The 17694-nt window shown below is 40.0% G+C and overlaps 1 protein-coding gene across 3 annotated transcripts in view; it reads right to left on the reverse strand.

Annotated features, from left to right (window-relative positions):
• Positions 1-17694, reverse strand: part of aopep (aminopeptidase O (putative)) — a 66773-nt gene that overhangs the window by 22322 nt on the left and 26757 nt on the right. For all 3 annotated transcript variants that reach the window (XM_056772740.1, XM_056772742.1, XM_056772741.1), the window contains exons 11-12: positions 14975-15037; positions 14306-14389 (exon numbers count right to left, since the gene is read on the reverse strand). In XM_056772740.1, coding sequence (XP_056628718.1) covers positions 14306-14389; positions 14975-15037 — 147 coding nt within the window. The remainder of the gene's footprint in view (positions 1-14305; positions 14390-14974; positions 15038-17694) is intronic.

The following is a 17694-nucleotide window of genomic DNA, read 5'->3' on the forward strand; positions in this document are numbered from 1 at the left end:
GTAATGGGAGCCAATCAACAACCTGAAACGTACAATAACTTTCTTTTATATGATGCAAGAATAAATGCATCACAGGGGCTATTTGTGTGGTTGTACCCTGAATTTTGATCAATGTTAACATATGTTCTTCTGACCTAGATAACTACGCACAGGCTAGGACTGCCATGATATCAGAATTTCATGACATAATTATCGTGGCCAAATAAATAAATAATGATGTCAGATATAATCATCTTTGGCTTTTTAGTTTTCTTTTTTCGGCCAATGAATGACCTAAAATCCAATTGTTGGAAGTACAGTGTTTTTCACTGTAACCAACTCTTAAGGCAGAATGTTAAACTGGTGAAAAACACAACGTAGTGCATTGTGTTGGAGTAACAACCAGACACCGACACCAAAATATTTACGATAGTATTATATGTGTAGTTTTAATGCACTTAGATCAATCTCAGCATCATTAATATTAATGTCTTATAATTCCTCATAAATTTTAAATTACACTTTAAATTTAAAGTACACTGCTCCGGGTGTACGTGTTTTCACGACTATCTGGATGGGTTAAAGCAGAGGTCACATTTCAGGTATGGGTCACCATATCTGACTAATAGGTCACTTTCATTTTTTTTGTAAGTGTTATTTTTTATATAAATATATTTATATGATTTTCATATTAAAAGAAATATCATCACTGTCCTTTCCGAAACCTCAGATCCACAGTCGACATACGCTCTTTTAGAAAAAGGTAAAACACTGTACTTTTGAAATGATTATATGCCGTGATGTCAAATTTGACATGCACTTTTTAATGCGTTTCAATGGTTAGATATTTTAAAAACCAGTGACCAACATAAAGGGTGACTAATAATAATAATTTGTGGAAAAAAACTAAACATGGAGACACAAGGTTTCAGAAGCAAAGCAGCGATATTTATCTACAACCAAAAAAATAGTAAATTAAGATGTTGAAACAGACCACATTTAGGTTCTCTCAGAATACAGTGTGGGAGGTTGAGCGAGAGATAGGAAGGGAAAAAGGGAACATCCTCAACATGCACCGCTACACATTCGCATAAAGGACACCTTTGACGACGAGAACAAAAGATCTACTTGAGTACATAATATCTGCAAATTAGGTGACAAAAACAAACAGCTGTGGGTGAAACACTGAGAAGAAAGGAGGAGGGAGAGGGTCACGGCGAGGGGGCACGTGTTCAAAGCGGAGAGAAAAAGGCTTGTGACATCGCAGGTGCTGGGAAAACACACACAGTCGCAACGTTGTATACTATATGATGAGTGATAGGTAAACACGGGGAGGTGCAACATGGAAGATCAAAGCAACATTTCTACTGTTAATAAAAGCACCTGCTGAAAAACACTTTGATTATACTTGTGCGAAAGGGCATCAAAGCATAACCAGACCTTTGCGTTGTTCCTGACAGCACAATCGAAACCAGAAGATGGCTTTGAAAAACAATGGCCGTGTTGTGGTCTAGACCACAGGAATTTCTCGATTTGCGTCCAGATGTCATTGCAGGGTGACCTCATAGTGACCCGTCAAGATGGCTCTTCGCCAACATGGCATTTGAGAATAGTTTCTCTGGCTACGACCTCTCAGTTCACCTGTTGCTCAGACTCACTCCACATAAGCTACTTGTTCATATTGCGTTACAGTTTAATCAAAATGAGAAATCAGACTAAACTTCTCAGACTCCTGAAATATGCCATTATAATACATTGCCATTGACTCAAAGAAAACTTGCATGTGTAGTCACTTCTGCTGTAGGTTTCTTAGAGTTCAATGTAAAGTGGAACATATGAGTTAATGTCGGTATTCATTATGTATACTGAACGTACACGCAACAGGCTACTCCCTTCAATCGAATTTCCTCTGTAAAACCCGAGGACGAGCAAGAGAAAAAAACTAACCTTGTAAATAAATGAAAATCTTACACAGACAGCATCGGTTCCTGCTAAAAGCCTGCTCGGGTTCATCTCCCCGCACACTGGCGCGGTAGCTGCCACCTGGCGAGATCCAGGAAAGATGCGTTATAAAAATTCTAGTGTGCCTGCAAGGCTTGTGACAAGTTGCAAATGGGGTGGTCTGTTGAGCCGAGCTTTTAGCCCGCTGCTGCCCTTAGATTAGGTCTCTGGGATCTGCTAATGGACTAAGCCTGGATATCTTTCTGTGTTTTTCAGAATCTGACTTTCATTTCACCACTTTTTTTTTGGCGTGAATGCATGCAAAGCCCAGAGCTCATGCATGCTGTGATGTGATCAAATTCAAAGTCACCTGAGAACTCGGATGGGGAATTCACTTAACAGTAGAACCACTGTTGCGAATGCTATCCCATCAAAACACTGTCATGTACTTGCTAACAACAGTAATTAACAAGTGCAAAAACACCAAGGTTATTTCTAGATTTAAGAACATTTCTGGGAATTTATAAATCAATAAAATATAAGTGGAAATATTTGAAAAATGTATCAAAAAATATGTGGAAGTCATGGCAGTAAAAATATGAACAGAAAATAAAATTAATACTATACTTAAATTGAAATAGGATTTTTTTTTTAACTTGTATAGCAATAAAAAAATTAAACAACTAAATAATAAATTATACTAATAATTACATGACAATAAAAGCTAATTAAAAAAATTAATAAAACTGAAAACTAAATTACAGTAACTCTAAAAAACACCCAAAGTAGGACTCATAACCGACTTTAGTGCTCAATTTGCATCACTTTGTTAGAGAATCAGACAGTAAAACAACACAGACAGCACATGCAAAGAGCAGGTGTCATACAGTCTTAGTCAATTCCCCCTGAGAGACACAACAGGTCTTTCACACCGTGTAAGAAAATGGATCCGTCGCAATAAAACCCTTCACAATACATTTTTCATCATGACTGCTGCTGATAAGGAAATCACACATCAAATCTGACATAAGGCAGACCACTACATGCAGCATCAGAGGACAGTGGCTCTTTAAGAAGATTAGAGACTCATGACAAGCAGCACGGGATGAGTCATCCTTACACATGGAGACTAAAACGTGGCAGAGTGTCTCACCAGGCGATTGCTAACAGATCTGCTCTAAATATCTCCACCTGCTTTAATGCTGACATTCAGCTGCAGAGTCGCAGCATTGCATCCTAACAAATGCACGAACAGGCCATCACCCATCCTTCATTCTGTGCGAATTGTAACCTTGCAAAATGGTTTAAAGGTTAAGGTCACGTGGCTTACAAGCAATGACTCATTTGTTTTCGTTCAAGAGATAGGACACTTGCTCAAGTCACTCCTCGAGCAGATTTTCTTAAAGGTCTCAAAAGCATAGCCCTTTGACAATTATTATATGTACTATACACACCTTCCCTGTGTTCATCAGTATAAAGACATTTATACAGATTTGGAACAAGTCGAGGGGGCGTAAATGAAGACGGGATTTGAATTATTGGGTGAACTGTTCCTTTATGTCTTAAACAAAATTGAAACAAGAACGTGCTTAAAACATGAAAAATATCTGCCAATTGTATAAGAAAAATAAAACTTGCACCATTTGCTTGTATCTTGTTTAATGCATCAAGTCACAAAATGTTGATGATTTATGTATAAAACAAGATTTAATATATTTTATCAATTTACTTCTCAAGTAAATGTATCTTAATTTAGGATTTTTTTTAATATTTGTACTTTGAAAAGACAAAATATACAAAAAATGATATGTCTGCAGTGTGACATATTTCTGGCTTTACTTAAAAGTCCTCAGCTTCAGCAGATATCTACGACATGCTTTCTAGCAAAACAACCAACAAGTGCCACCCCCACACGGACACATCCAGGAAAATCTGCTCCAACATACGGCCATTTATTAAATTGAATGTCATATTTCGGAGCAGACCCCAAGAGCACAAACAACAGAAGGATGCTATGAGCATTCTTTTGTACGAACGTCATTCTTGCTTTGTGCCCTGGCGGCACAGATTACAGTTAGCCATCCACTGATTGTGCCAGTCAGACGGGCAGCTATTTCTGCCTGCTATTCCTGTCTGTGCCATTACCAAACTGGACCCTCTCGCTTTGAAACCCAAATATAGTGCCATCGAATGGATCTGATAAGTATAATTTTCCTGGCCAGCTGCCAGGAAAAATCTGTGAAACGGTGGCCCAATGACGTTTTGGTTATTGTGTTTTATTCTGTTATTTTTGATGCTTGTAGAGAATTTCTGGCGCTTGGTTTCTATTTCTGCTGCGCTATAGCCCAACCCACTGTGGAATCTCACTGGTCTGAAAGTTTTGCTTACAGTGTGAACAAACAAACTGCTTATGCTGGAAACCGGCTGCATTGTTAGGACATGATGCTTGGTCTACAGTATTTCCACTCACATCTGTTCCGTAAAGGTGGTGTCTTAGTACTATTTTGAGCATAAATATGACAGTATTGGTTTGTCTACTTGTAACAAGATCTAATTTACACATAAATTGGACACGATATGTGTATTATGTACTTAGTTGAAAGTCACCAGTTGCTTTAGCAGTCATTTCCGTACAAAGATTGTTATGGAGAGCCTCTCACCTTCCCACACCATTTCAATCACAGGATTTCAAAGAAAAGTGCAGCTGGGAGACTTTCAGCACAAAAAGCCCTATTACGATGTTTCCCTTTGACTGAAAACACTTAGGGTCAAATTGATCCGTGCGCTTAAACGACAAAATAAACCCCTTTAAAAGTCTCGGTTATTGGATTCATATGTGTCTCCCTCAATAATCTCTCCGCCTGTGAGCCCAACAGCATTAAGCTTCCGCATTAAAGGGCCTGCTGTGTACGCTGTGGGCTTTATAAGTCTGATCTGCAGACCTTCAGAGACCGTGGAGAGGAAGGGGGGGGTGTAATGAGGCTAATAGTGGCGGAGTCGTCTGCGAGACCCGCCGTCTCCCTCGCTCATTACCCGAACGCTGCCTTTTCCCCCATCAGACAGATGTTTGAGTGCCGCGCTTAGAACGAGTAAGAAATGGGATGAAGTGACGGCTGAGTTACTGCGCCAAATCAGGCCCTTCGCAGGCAAGGGGGACATGATGCAAAATACGGGCCGTTCCATTTTGCGCGGGGCCCGTACGCTACCTCTCATTTACGAAGGCGCATTTATCCGTAAAACGGTATTTGACATAAATCCACTTGGAGCTCGAACGTCACGCTTGTGGAAATAGTGAGGAGGGACCATATGTAATCGGTTAAAGCTACATGTGTCTGTGCATTTCCTAACTGATGCTTTTTCCATGTGGGCTGGAAAGACAAACACAGATGGTATTTAATGACACTGGAGATGTTGTGGCGATTTTTTCGGTGAGGAAGCCACTCACGTTAAAAGCTTCAAGCTCTATTCCTCAGAGAACTTTAGAGAGAAAGTGCCGGAGTTTGTGCTGATTGAAACGCAGCGATTAGACACGACTGAAACACACAAACTTAAAACAAAGAACAATTTGCGACATCTGATTCTCATTACAAGTCATTCGTTTTCAAAAGTTTTTGCCACTGGGGGTTAAAAGGGAAGAATTATTGGACCAAATTGATTCTTAGGCCAGGAAACTGTATATGCTTTATGCTTATATCCCTGTGACAAATAAAATGAAAGGCCTTGTTCACACCAAAACGACTTTGTTTGAAAATGTATCTTTTATTCTCCGGTTTGACCTTCCAGAGGTGTTTTCGTCAACAAAAATTAAGCATTTTGAAAATGCTCTCCAAAGTGGATATATTTGAACACGGAGGATTTCGAAATTCTAGTCAATTTAATTTATTAATATATCACTTTTTACATTGTTGTGTTTCTAAGCAGCTTTACATAAAAAAAGAGAATATATTATAACCATCCGAATACAGAGAAAAGTTAAAATTTTCGAAAAGATTTGTAGTCATGTGACTCATTTAGCCTCAAACCAAGAACTGGCCATTATTTCTTTATTTAAATACTTTATATTAATAACATTCATTATTTTAGTAAAGTTTTAGCATGATTACCGTCAACATTTTCACTCACTTCTCCGACTTTATAGTCTTATGTTAACTCCACCTTATCAATGTGCAGCATACATAAGCGTTTTCGTAAACGTTTGAAAACACAACTGTGGAAGAACAGCGTTTGAAAAGCTTTTATGTGGATCAGGATCAGTGTAGCCGTAGCCGGAGTTGTTTTTCCTCTCGAGGAAGTGACAAGCTGAGCAGGTCACCCAAGACCTTCACAACACCGCGACCTTTAACATTTTGTACCTGTAATTTCACTCCTCGCATTCTTGTTATGTCGTCCTTACATGAGAAATATTCCACATGTATCGCCACACGGTATAACAAAGTAGGTTTTTTGAATCAATATTTAAAAATTACTTAACTAACCATACAGCTGTAAATCTGTTTCCCATAACCCTCCACCTGACTCAGAAACACGCTACAGGCTGTCTGTCTTCTCATCCCTTTCTAGTAGCTTGAAGCTAAATACCACTGTAAGACCCAGCTCGGAGGTCTCATGACACATGTTAAAGTACTTCAATCCTGGATGGAAGGAGATGGAGAGAGAGAAAAAAAGAAAGAAACGGGCGAGGGAGGAAGACCGCAGAGTTCTGCTTTTATGCACCGGGAGCGGCAGAGCTTTTTATATACATACTGTTCATATAACGCTTTGGCTTTTAAAGACCCTAGGTCTATATTACAACCCTCTACACTGTTCTCCAGCGAGCGAATTAGTGTATCAAATAAAAGCCATCAGTAATATGAGGCTTGCTGATTATAATGGGCTTGCATTGGAAGTTGGACGCAAGTCGCAAGAGCGCCGACATTGCTTATTCCGCCCTGGCGGAGCACAATTCATCCCACACAGTGGAAACTCTCAGCCATGCAATTCACAATAAAAATGCAGACACGTGGGCACACATTAACGCTAAAAAACACACGCACGCACATGCCTGGGCACACACCCGCAATAACAGGAAAAATGTGTCGTACACTGCCAGTACGATCTATTGTGTTTGCGACTCTGCTTTTGTTACAAAATTCTTCAGCGTTACGTGATTGATCTGCCTTTTCATTAGCTTTTCTTTAAACAAAATCAATCCAGCACAAACCAGCGCTCATGAGGCCAATACCTTCATCGCACATGTGCTTTAAACACAACAACACAACACAAGTTTAGGTCTCCACAAGACGATCTGCATCTGACTTTGAAGTCTAAATACATTCAAACCTAAAATAACTTTTCTGGTTATATGATTGCACGTTGTATAAATCTCTCTGATGTGAGGAATGTTAAGTGTATGCGCGTGTAATAAAAAGCACATGACTTCATGGTCTATTCTAGCATTTGTTCCTGTTCGCGGCCTCCTGCCTTCACTTGGGCCATTGGGCGCCGTCATTCCCACACATGCAGACAAGAGAGACTTGTGACATCTCTCTTCTCTCCCACATCCAAACACCCGCTGCAAAAATCATCCGCTCAAGCGGGGGTTCCTTAAAATTAGACAAATTTGTTTGAGAAGCAAAACTGTGATAGTGTTTAATGGGAAAATATTGTTTGTATAGAATACAGCTCTGAATTTTTTTTTGTTTGCATTTAAGCAGCATTTCATGTTTTCTGTCCATTTCATTCTAGTGTTTGTTGAATTTCATGAAAGTAAACCTCAGGAAAGATACAAATGCTAAGAGCATGCCAAAAACATAGACTGTACAGTGTCTGTGACGTCACCCGTAGGTTTGCGAAGAGTAAAAATGAAGCCTAATGTAGGCGGGGGTGCTCATCGCCATCTTGGCATCGCATCATCGCGATCACTCCCGGATATTCGAAAATGGGCAAAAAGGTGGGACGTGGTAAGAGCAGAGGCGCCTGGTTTGCTGAGACCACTTGTCACTCTAGTGGCCCCACGCCTACTTTGCTGAATTTTAAGGCTTAAAATAAGTTAAAAAGGAGACTTATAAAAACTCCATCCTTCTCACAGTTATCATGAAGGGTAAAATTAGATATCTACACCAAAATATTTTTCTGTACCAGGCTGTAAACTTGTTTTTTTCTGCTGTAAAGTTGCCCAATTTAACATGGAGCTCAATGAGATTCTGCTCTCTTTTGGAGTCAGTGTCTAGCTGCAAGTCGATAAATTGCAATTAAAGTCACTTCAGTGTTGGCTTCACGAGAGAGACCGGAAGGTTGCCGCTCAGCCAAAATGCATGAAAGCTATGGTTGAAATCAGGCTTGGTCTATCAAATATTCATTTTTGAACAGATCCTAAAATGCATTCAAAACATTAATTTTAAATGTTTTAAAATGAATGAACTTGGCTTTACTGTATTCGAAATCTGAAAACATTGCATTCATACCTGCAAAACATTCAGGAAAAAAATATTTTTTTCCTTAGCTTTATGTTATGTTTAAATGTTTTCAAGTATACAATATATTCACACGCAGTACAATTTAAAGAGATTTATTTTTTAAGTCTTGCTTTCGTTTACTGAAAAACAAAACATACAGTAAATACCAATTAAGATGGCAGCTTAAACCCTGCTCTTTACAAATCTCATGCAAATATGCCATCCATCTTTGGCTCTTTACGCTTGTAGCTACATGTTCAGCTTCTATGGGTATAGGTGTGGGTTTGAGGCACTCATCTGTTCGCAGTACTTGCTTTATATTCCTGTTTTTCCTTTAATGGCTACTAAGTTAACATTAAAAATGATTCAGAATCGTGACTGGTCAGTATAGTCCCCCCTCCATTCCGTCACCTTCAGCACAGGAGATCCAGCGACTGAAAAGGTCAGCCTTGTTTTGCATTTGCTTATGAATCTTTCTGTTTGTTTTCTCATGGATCTTGCCGAACCGATCTGTTCTCTAATACCAGATTCCTGGCGGCCGCGCAGAACCGCACATATTTGGGTTGGCCTTTTGCACTGGCCGATGCCAAAATATTCCCTAACTGCAGACCTCCCTCTCTCCCACAGACACAGCCTCGGATATAAAATCTACTTTTATTCTGTTCACTTGTGTTTGAAGAAAAGACCTGGATTGAGGGGCCTGAACTTCTTTCTCCATCCCCATAAATCTGCACTGGATTCAGGATGCAGTGCACGGAAAACACTTCAGGGAGGGATTGAGACTCTAAGGAGTAGTGGGAAACAGGTCACGGCAATCAGGCTCTGTTGGATATCTCGGTACGCGGTAGTAAAAGGAAAATGGGTTTATGCTGTCAGAGGCCTGCATAGATAAACTAAAAGGCCGAACATTACTGCAAATATCGAACAGGCCCCAGGAACATCCATTTGGCTCTTTGAAGTAACGATAATGTCAGCAAACAACAGGAATTTGGATTTGACTCAAAAACACATCATCTGCAAGCAAACGCTTTCATCTGCATTCCGCTGAACGTTCAAAAGCACGCCTGACCATATGAAACAAATGCCGAAAAAGGCATTGAAGCGGCCGTGGAGAAAAAAGAAAGATTAGAAGATCAGCGTATCTGCTTGTGACTACGGTTTCAAGCAGTGCGGTCTAAGGAAAGGATTACGTTACGTTTGAATGTGACCTTAATTTCAGACAACCCAACATTCCCTTCTTTGACACTGTATAAACAAAGAGAGATTTCAACAAGAGACAAACCACAAAGCAACCAGGAGCTTTCTATAGTGTCTAGCCACTAGATTACCTGCTCACCAAACCAATAATAGGGCCTAAACCATCACTGTTTAGTTCACGTAAGGGCCATACTAAGGATGGTGTAGAGGTGAAAGCCAAAGTGCAGCGTGTCAGTCATTGTGTAAACAGAAATGACTCTGGCGTTTTGAGCTGTGGTGCCCATGTGGGGGATGTCGGCTAAAATCTGGTTCACATTTCATGTTTCCATCTCGTCGCCATCTTTACAAGTGATTTTTTTACAAATACAATAGCAAATAAAAAACACCAAAAGATTGTTCTTTAAGAACGCACATGCTTGTTATATGATAACTTTAAAGCATTGCATTTTTTATTGTATAGTAGTATGCGACTGCCCATACAAAAAAAGCATATTAAAGTGTACTATTAGTGCACGTCTTTTAAACACGAAATAAAAAAGTAATCTTTCCGTCTACTTTTTATGTAATTCTTAGAAATTTACATCACATTTACATTTATGCATTTGGCAGACGCTTTTATCCAAAGCGACTTACATTTCATTATCCTATACATTTATACATAGGTATGTGCAATCCCCTGGGATCAAACCCACAATCTTGCGTTGTTAACGCAATGCACTTACCACCGAGCTACAGGAAATATGCCTAAAATTACACATTGTGTGCTTGTGATAGGTATAATTAACTTATTTTAAAGAAAAGTACAAGTTTGGTCTATACTTGTTCTCAGTCTATACTCCGTATACATTAGCGAAATTAAAATGCACAAATCATTTATAAATAGTAAACTAAGTTAACTTAAAGAATACCTGGAGTATAAAAACGACTAAAATAGTACTTTACTCATATCATACTTCAACGAGCACTTTTATTAAATTAAAAAACATGATACAAGTATTGAACTTCATTAAATTAGCATACAGTACCTACAGTGAAAGTTCACTTGTAGTATAGCATAAATGAAAAAACTTTGTTGCTTACTAGCGATGTATTCAAAGTTTATCGCCACACTTTACTTCAAATTGTGATTTTATGAACTTAAAAGTTTACCGATTTGGTCCCAAGTAGTATTGAAACAATACACTTACATTACAAGTACACTACTTGTGCATTGAGATCAGTTCAAAGTATATTTAAAACATACTTAACTTATTTAAAGCTGCAGTATGTAACCTTGGTATTTGACCACAAGAGGGCGCATTTCCAACAATAACAAAGGAGAAGCTTGATGACGCTATGAAGCAGGTGACGATGGGAGATGTCGTTTTAAATGCGTTTTCGCCATAGCGATGTATCCAAATTGGATAAACGAATCATGATCACGGATGAGGTAACTGTATATCTGATCGTATTATTTTATGTCATCATAATTAATGAACTGCAAGGAACGTGAAATGTTATGCTATATTATCCCGTTACAACTTACAGCTATTTGTTAAATGATTTGTTGGGTTAATGTTGTGCAGTGTTACGTGTTTATGGTTAATGCCGTGTTGTTTAACGTGCTCAAACCAATCGTTCTAAAATAAATAATTGATTTGCTTACCTGTCTATCAATACACTCGCGAGAGCAGAGTCTCTGTCAAGTCCAAGATTGTCGCGCAGCTCTCTCCATCTCGAAAACGCCTGGCCGATATTTATCCTGGTTTTATTCCTCCGTTTGTCACACAGTCTGCGTGTATCCAAATATGGACGCTTCCGTTTTACTGGCACTTCAATACTCGCCAAAGAGTAATCGTGATCCATAACAACCACTTCCGCATTTGACCATGTGATATTCTGGTCTACACCGGAACAAAGTATAGAGCGGACATTGCGTCACTGAGAGGCGACATTTCTTTTCCGGGACGGCCAGTTATTTAAAATCGAAATTTCTCTGAAATAAAAAATCTTTAGAGACTTTTGAAATATTGTAAGTACACAACTGGAGGAAATATATCACACTGTGCAAGTTATTTTCTGAAATTTTATTACAAAATTATTACATACTGGAGCTTTAATAAATGATTTGGAAGTATGCTTAATTTTTGTAAAGGTAATGAATAAATGCACTATAAATGTACTTCTGGATTCTTGAAACATAAAAGCATCTGCTAAGCAACAGCTTACAAACAGGACACCGTGACTCAATGTCGACAGCATTCCGAATATTTCACCTCGTACTATATAAACGGTTATGAGCTCTGTGGGAGGTTAGATATTGTGTGAGACTCTTATGAGAGGCTGGTACCTCTGTCCCACGATTAGCCCGTGCAGACAGGCACTCTCATTAGTTTGGCTTTGTGATAATGAGCTTCATTTTTGCTCCATTTTCATCCAAAGCGTAACTAATATGGCACATCAACTCCCCATACACACACATGGTCGAATGGAGGCAATAAAACCCCATTCTTATCCGGCCCAAAACTTTCATTTCACATTAAAGTGACCCTGATCTCAGTTTAGGGTTAGCGGGGGGTGTCTGGTCCTGTACTGTGCCAATTACCTATGACGTAATTACCTATGAGAGAGTTGTGTTCGATGCCTGCGCTCTTGGCCCGCCGGCCCTTTAAGAGCCCGGCCTGTGCTTGATTTATGGGCGAGCAGAGGATGGGGCTCTTCCTTTTGAAGTCCGTGAATGCGCACTATAAAATACACCTGGAAGAGCCAGGGGCACCCAGTGTTTTACACAAGCAGGAGGTGGGGTGTGTGTGAGAGAAAGAGAGAGAGAGAGAGCGAGAGAGAGAGAAAGGAAGGGGGCATTAGGAGAGGAGGGGTCACCAGTATTTCCTTTCAGGTTGGCTTTTATGGCAGCACTTCAAACAATCGTTCGCTCGCTCTCTTTCTCTCTCCGTCCCCACCCTGGTCATTGTACGGAGCCAACTGGACTGTAATTGGTCTTTCTTTTCTTTCATGAGCTTGCGTCTGTCTTTACTCCCCCCGTCATCACTGTCCTCTGAAGTTACATGCAACAAACGTGTAAAATTCGCCAGGTGCCGGATAGACTGGAGTAAGGAGAGTACGGGAGACATACACATTATATGTGTGATCTGATGTTATTTTCGTCCGATTTTGATCTCTTTCGAACATTGTGTCTTTATAAAAAGTGATAAATTATGTGACACAATTGCAAAATCAGTGCAGTACCTAAAGTGATAAAAATGATAATTCTCCCATTATTAACTCGCCCTCTAGTCAGTTCAAACCTGTAAGACTTGTTTTTTTCTGCATAACTCCGAAGAAGATATTTTGAAGAATGTTGGTAACCATAGAATTAACTTCTATTGTATGGACACAAAACCAATGTAAGTCAATGGGTACCGCCATTGATCAGTCACCAACATTCTTCAAAATATCTTCTGTGTTCTGCAGAAGAATTTCATAGAGAGTTTTAACATTTACAGTACATAGTATGTAGCAGGGTCCAAATGTTTAAGACCAATAGTGTGCAATAATTTTTTTTTTTACAAAAGATTAGATAAATGTACCTCATAATGGGATAATGTTTTCCCAATTTAAAGTTAACATTAAATTGTTGTGAATCTCAGATTTATAATATGGCATTAGAATTGTGTACCCTTGTATATCCGAGTACTGTGAACTTTACTGTACAATTACTGTACCATGTACTGTCCCAATTCCTTTTTCAATACTAAGGTTATTATCTTCATAGAGACGTCTATGCTAGTCGTCAAATGTGAAGCATGTGACATTTCAGAATGTCCCCTGTATTTCAGAATGTTCTCTTAGCTTCAGTCTCTATGTTACACATATACACAAACACACACACACACCTACTATTGACGTGACAATAACAGGATCTTGGGGCAGACATTACATCATCGCTCAAACTTGAAGTCGACTCGCATCAAACTTCCTGAGTACCACTCAAAATACCCACAATCACCCACACACATCCTAATAGTATACTCTCATCCATGTATGTTTTAAAATAGAGGCCCAACTTTTTGGTATAAAGCCAGGCGGTCTGCAGATTCCACATGTGCGCGACCGGCTTCTCTTTCTTTTCCATTTCCAACGAGACAAATCTTAACTGTTTGACATTCGTTCTAAAGGCGTGCCGAGGAATCCGTATACACGTATGCACAACTTCGCAGAACTGATAAACAAGGCCGGGGAAAACAGAAAACAGAGACATAAAACCACGCTCATGCACACGCATGAACTCGCATGCCCAATGAGCGACAGGTATCTTTCCTGGCTGAGGATCAGCCATTTTGAAAAGTCCAAGCAGATCCTCAAAGGAATGAGTCATTGCCATCACATGATATGGCAAAAATGACCAGCCGCAAGCTATTTCCAGTCATCCCTTGATTTTACCCCCACCTATCGTTTTCTGACGACCGGCCAAGGGGCGGACACACAAAACGGGCGTATGTTTGAGCCCTTTTCCAGCATTCAATGCCCTCCAGACTCTGTCGTCTGTGTGCTAAAATCTGATAGTAGTGAGCAAACAAAACTACGTGCAGACTCGAGCGCCGTTCAAACAGCAACCCAAGCAGAGCGGGAGTTGAGGACTTGATTAGGCATGATTAAGCAAAATCACAGAGATTTCCTTATCCGGAGAGAGGTCGAAAAGATCCCGGAGTTTGGAAGAGCGGGCAGTGATTGGAAAGGAATGAGGATCAATTTAAGTGCGCTTGATGGCCTCTTACCTCTTTGAAGTTAACCTTGGGCCCTGCTCTTTTCCGCTTGGTGCCCTTTCGGCAGGAACCGCTGAAGTGAATCCATTTTCCAACCTGTAGAAGGGGCAGATGAAGACGGGAGAGAGATAGAGTGAGACAAATGAGGAGAGACAGACACTGCACGATACCTGGCGTATCGCATTTCTGGCCCCCTACACTTTCCATCTCTTCATTCTGACAGTTATGAAACCATAAAAGTCGAAACACGTTCCCAAAGTACAAACAAGGTCAATTCATCGAGATTCTCTGCCATTTATACTTCACAGAAACACATTCAAATACTGAAGGACGAGCAAGGAGACTCTTGCAGCATCTGCACACAGAGCAGAAGAGCTTTTCTTCCTCGCGCAGAACAAAAATACACTGTGTGATATCCTCAGTTAGCCACTGAGGGATGCTCCAGGTACAAGAAACAGCAGAGACCTCCCACAAAAGCATCGCAGGAATGATCAAAATGAATCAAACCCTCGAGCACAAGCAGACGCTAGACAGACAACGCAAACTTTCCTAGACCTGTTATCTAAAGTGCTACGTGTTGCACGATCAAAATCATTTACTAAGTCACAAAGCATTAGGATACAAAAGTTCAAAGAGCGTCGTTGAAAATAACGTTTTCTAGAGCTCACAAAGTGCGCTTACCTCTTCTCTGACTTCTTCCACCGCTGGAGTCTGCGACCATTCTGAGCTGGCATCCGTCAGCCACTGGACGAGAGGAAGAGAGCAGCAGAATGTAGAGAGAGAGAGAGAGAGAGAGTCACTTGTTCCTTCCTGACGGCAAACAAGCGATTGACACGACAAGCTCTGTGATGAGCAGCACGAGTTTGAAAGACAGAAGAGAAAATCCCATCATTAAGTTGAAAGAAGGCATCAGCTTTAATCAGGAGTTCTCCTCTAAAGCTCCCGTCTCCTCTGAGATCCTGCGCGCGCTCCCACCGCACTTAACCTTATTAAAGCGTGTACCGTTGGCACGGTGAATACCTTCCCTCGCACACTCGCATGCACACGCGGAGAGAGAAGTGAGGGAGAAGGGAGGTGAACGAGTAAGAAATGAGGGAGGTGTAGAGATGAGGTGGACACAGGAAGGTGAAAGAGAGAGAGAGAGAGAGAGAGAGAGAGAGCGTGTAGACAGCAGTAGCAGCAGTAAAAGGTCTGGGAACGGAGCTTCATTGTAATCAACTGCGTTAACTCCCCGTGCTGCTGAGGAGGGGCTCTCTCTCTCTCTCTCTCTCTCACTCTCACTCTCTCGCCTTCACAAGCATGCACACAGACTTCTCCCAGGGCTGCTGTTCTCACGAGGACTATGTCTTAAAACTAATGAACCTTGTGTGCGTAAACATGTGTAAACACAAAAGCAGGTATAGTGACACAGCCTCTCTCAGGTAATAAGAAACTATGGAAGAACATTTGACAATTTAACTTATTCCACTTCTTTAAACAATACTACTTAGAGAAAGTACAATATATACCAACACTCTACTGTACATAATACCAAGATGTCCAAAAAACTTGCCTCTGGCAAACAAATCCTGTTTTCTAGTTATTCAATATTTTCAAAACACTGAATGTTCACGTTTTGTGATTACAATGAGAATGTTGCTTTCCTGTACTTAAGTTGCTCCTTAAAGGGATAGTTCACTCAAATATTTTAAAATTCTGTCGTTTTTTATTCACCATCATGTGGCTCTAAACCATTATAAGACTCTTTCTTCTGTAGATCACAAATGAAGATATTTTGAGAAGTGTCTCTGTGGTTTTGTGTCCTTACAATGGAAGTCAACAGGGTCCAATGTTGTTTGGTTATCGACATTCTTCAAAATATCTTCTTTTGTGTTCTGCAGAAGAAAGAAAATCATGCAGGTTTGAAATGACATGAGAATGCCTAAATGATTCAATAACTGTTATTTTTGGGTCCATTGTTCATATTATTCTACAGTATGTCTATCAAAGAACATACATTTTTAGAGTCTTATGCTCGTACAGTACATGACTTTATCGGCTATTTTGAGCAAGTTTAAGAGAATTTATTTTTGCTTCTTTACAAATGTGTCTTTGTGTGTCTTTGTCGTGCACATTCAAGAAAGCAGAGTGGGTTGAGCAGAATTTGACTCTCAAGCTGCAAACTGCCATTGTTAACTTGGATACCACACATAGCTGTTTTATGGCCCAGATTGCCTGCCTCATTCCCGGCACAGCCAGGCCTTTGTGTGACTGTGAGACGCTGCAATCAGCCCCCTCTCGCAGCCGAACTCGTAAAGAACGCGCAAACACACACACACACAACCAACCTTTTACGCACACACTGATGGTATACATGGTAAACATGATGTTTCTGTATTAGCACGTCTGCATACGCTCCTAAACGCTTGGAAATAAATTGTTATTGAACGGTTAACAGTAGGGTGCTGCTTTTGTATTGCCGCTTTTTACAATGATAGACGTGCTAACTGTTCTCGCTTTTCCATTTGAACTTTTGATACTTCTTAAATTAGCTGCCACTGACTCCTACAACTATAAATCAATACTGACCCTATTTACTTTCATAAAACAGAATGATAGTCTATTCTTCAATGCATGTCATTTGCAGAGAATATTTTTGCATTGATTTTCTTAATTATGTTTTTCTGGTTTTATTAACCACCCAACAACAAAGTTACTTTTGGTAATTGCCAACACGTGCTAATTGGTTAATGCTTTTTCGCCATTTTTTTAGGCTGCTGTTATAGTATATAGTAATAGTTAGCCCAATCACAATAATAGTAATAGTTACTTAGTAATACAGTAGTTACTTAATAGTTAAAGGTCCAGTGTGTGAAATTTGGCGACATCTAGTTGTGAGGTTGCGAATTGCAACCAATGGCTCACGTCACGCTTTCAATTCTTTGATGGTTATATCAAATCAAAGGAGAAAAATGATTTGTTAATGGGATTTCATGTTGACTTTAGTGAGTTTGTTTTATGTTGTGTTCATGAGCATCAATAAGTTTGTCACAATTTCCTTTTTTTTAAAGAAACTTGCCCCAAGAATTGGATATTGAACTTTAGTTGTATTCATGCACACAAACACATGCTTACAAACAAAGTACACACACACACACTTTCATGCCAAGAGGAAACAAGCTCTCTCTCACACACACACACACACACACACACGTGCACGCACACACAATCACTCTCCAGAGCTCTGCACATTAACTTTCTGCTGATCGGTGAGGTGGGAGTAGGCTTGACATTTCAGCGAATGCCACTTTGTACTTTGATACAATCTTAAAATTTGTCTCTGTGAATCCTAATGTCTTGGGCCGCAGCTATTGTCTGCAAGCTGCTCCCCAGCTAATGATCTGACAGCGACTTTGCTTTTC

The sequence above is a fragment of the Triplophysa dalaica genome, chromosome 18, assembly GCF_015846415.1.
Source record: "Triplophysa dalaica isolate WHDGS20190420 chromosome 18, ASM1584641v1, whole genome shotgun sequence".
Lineage (NCBI taxonomy): Eukaryota > Metazoa > Chordata > Actinopteri > Cypriniformes > Nemacheilidae > Triplophysa > Triplophysa dalaica.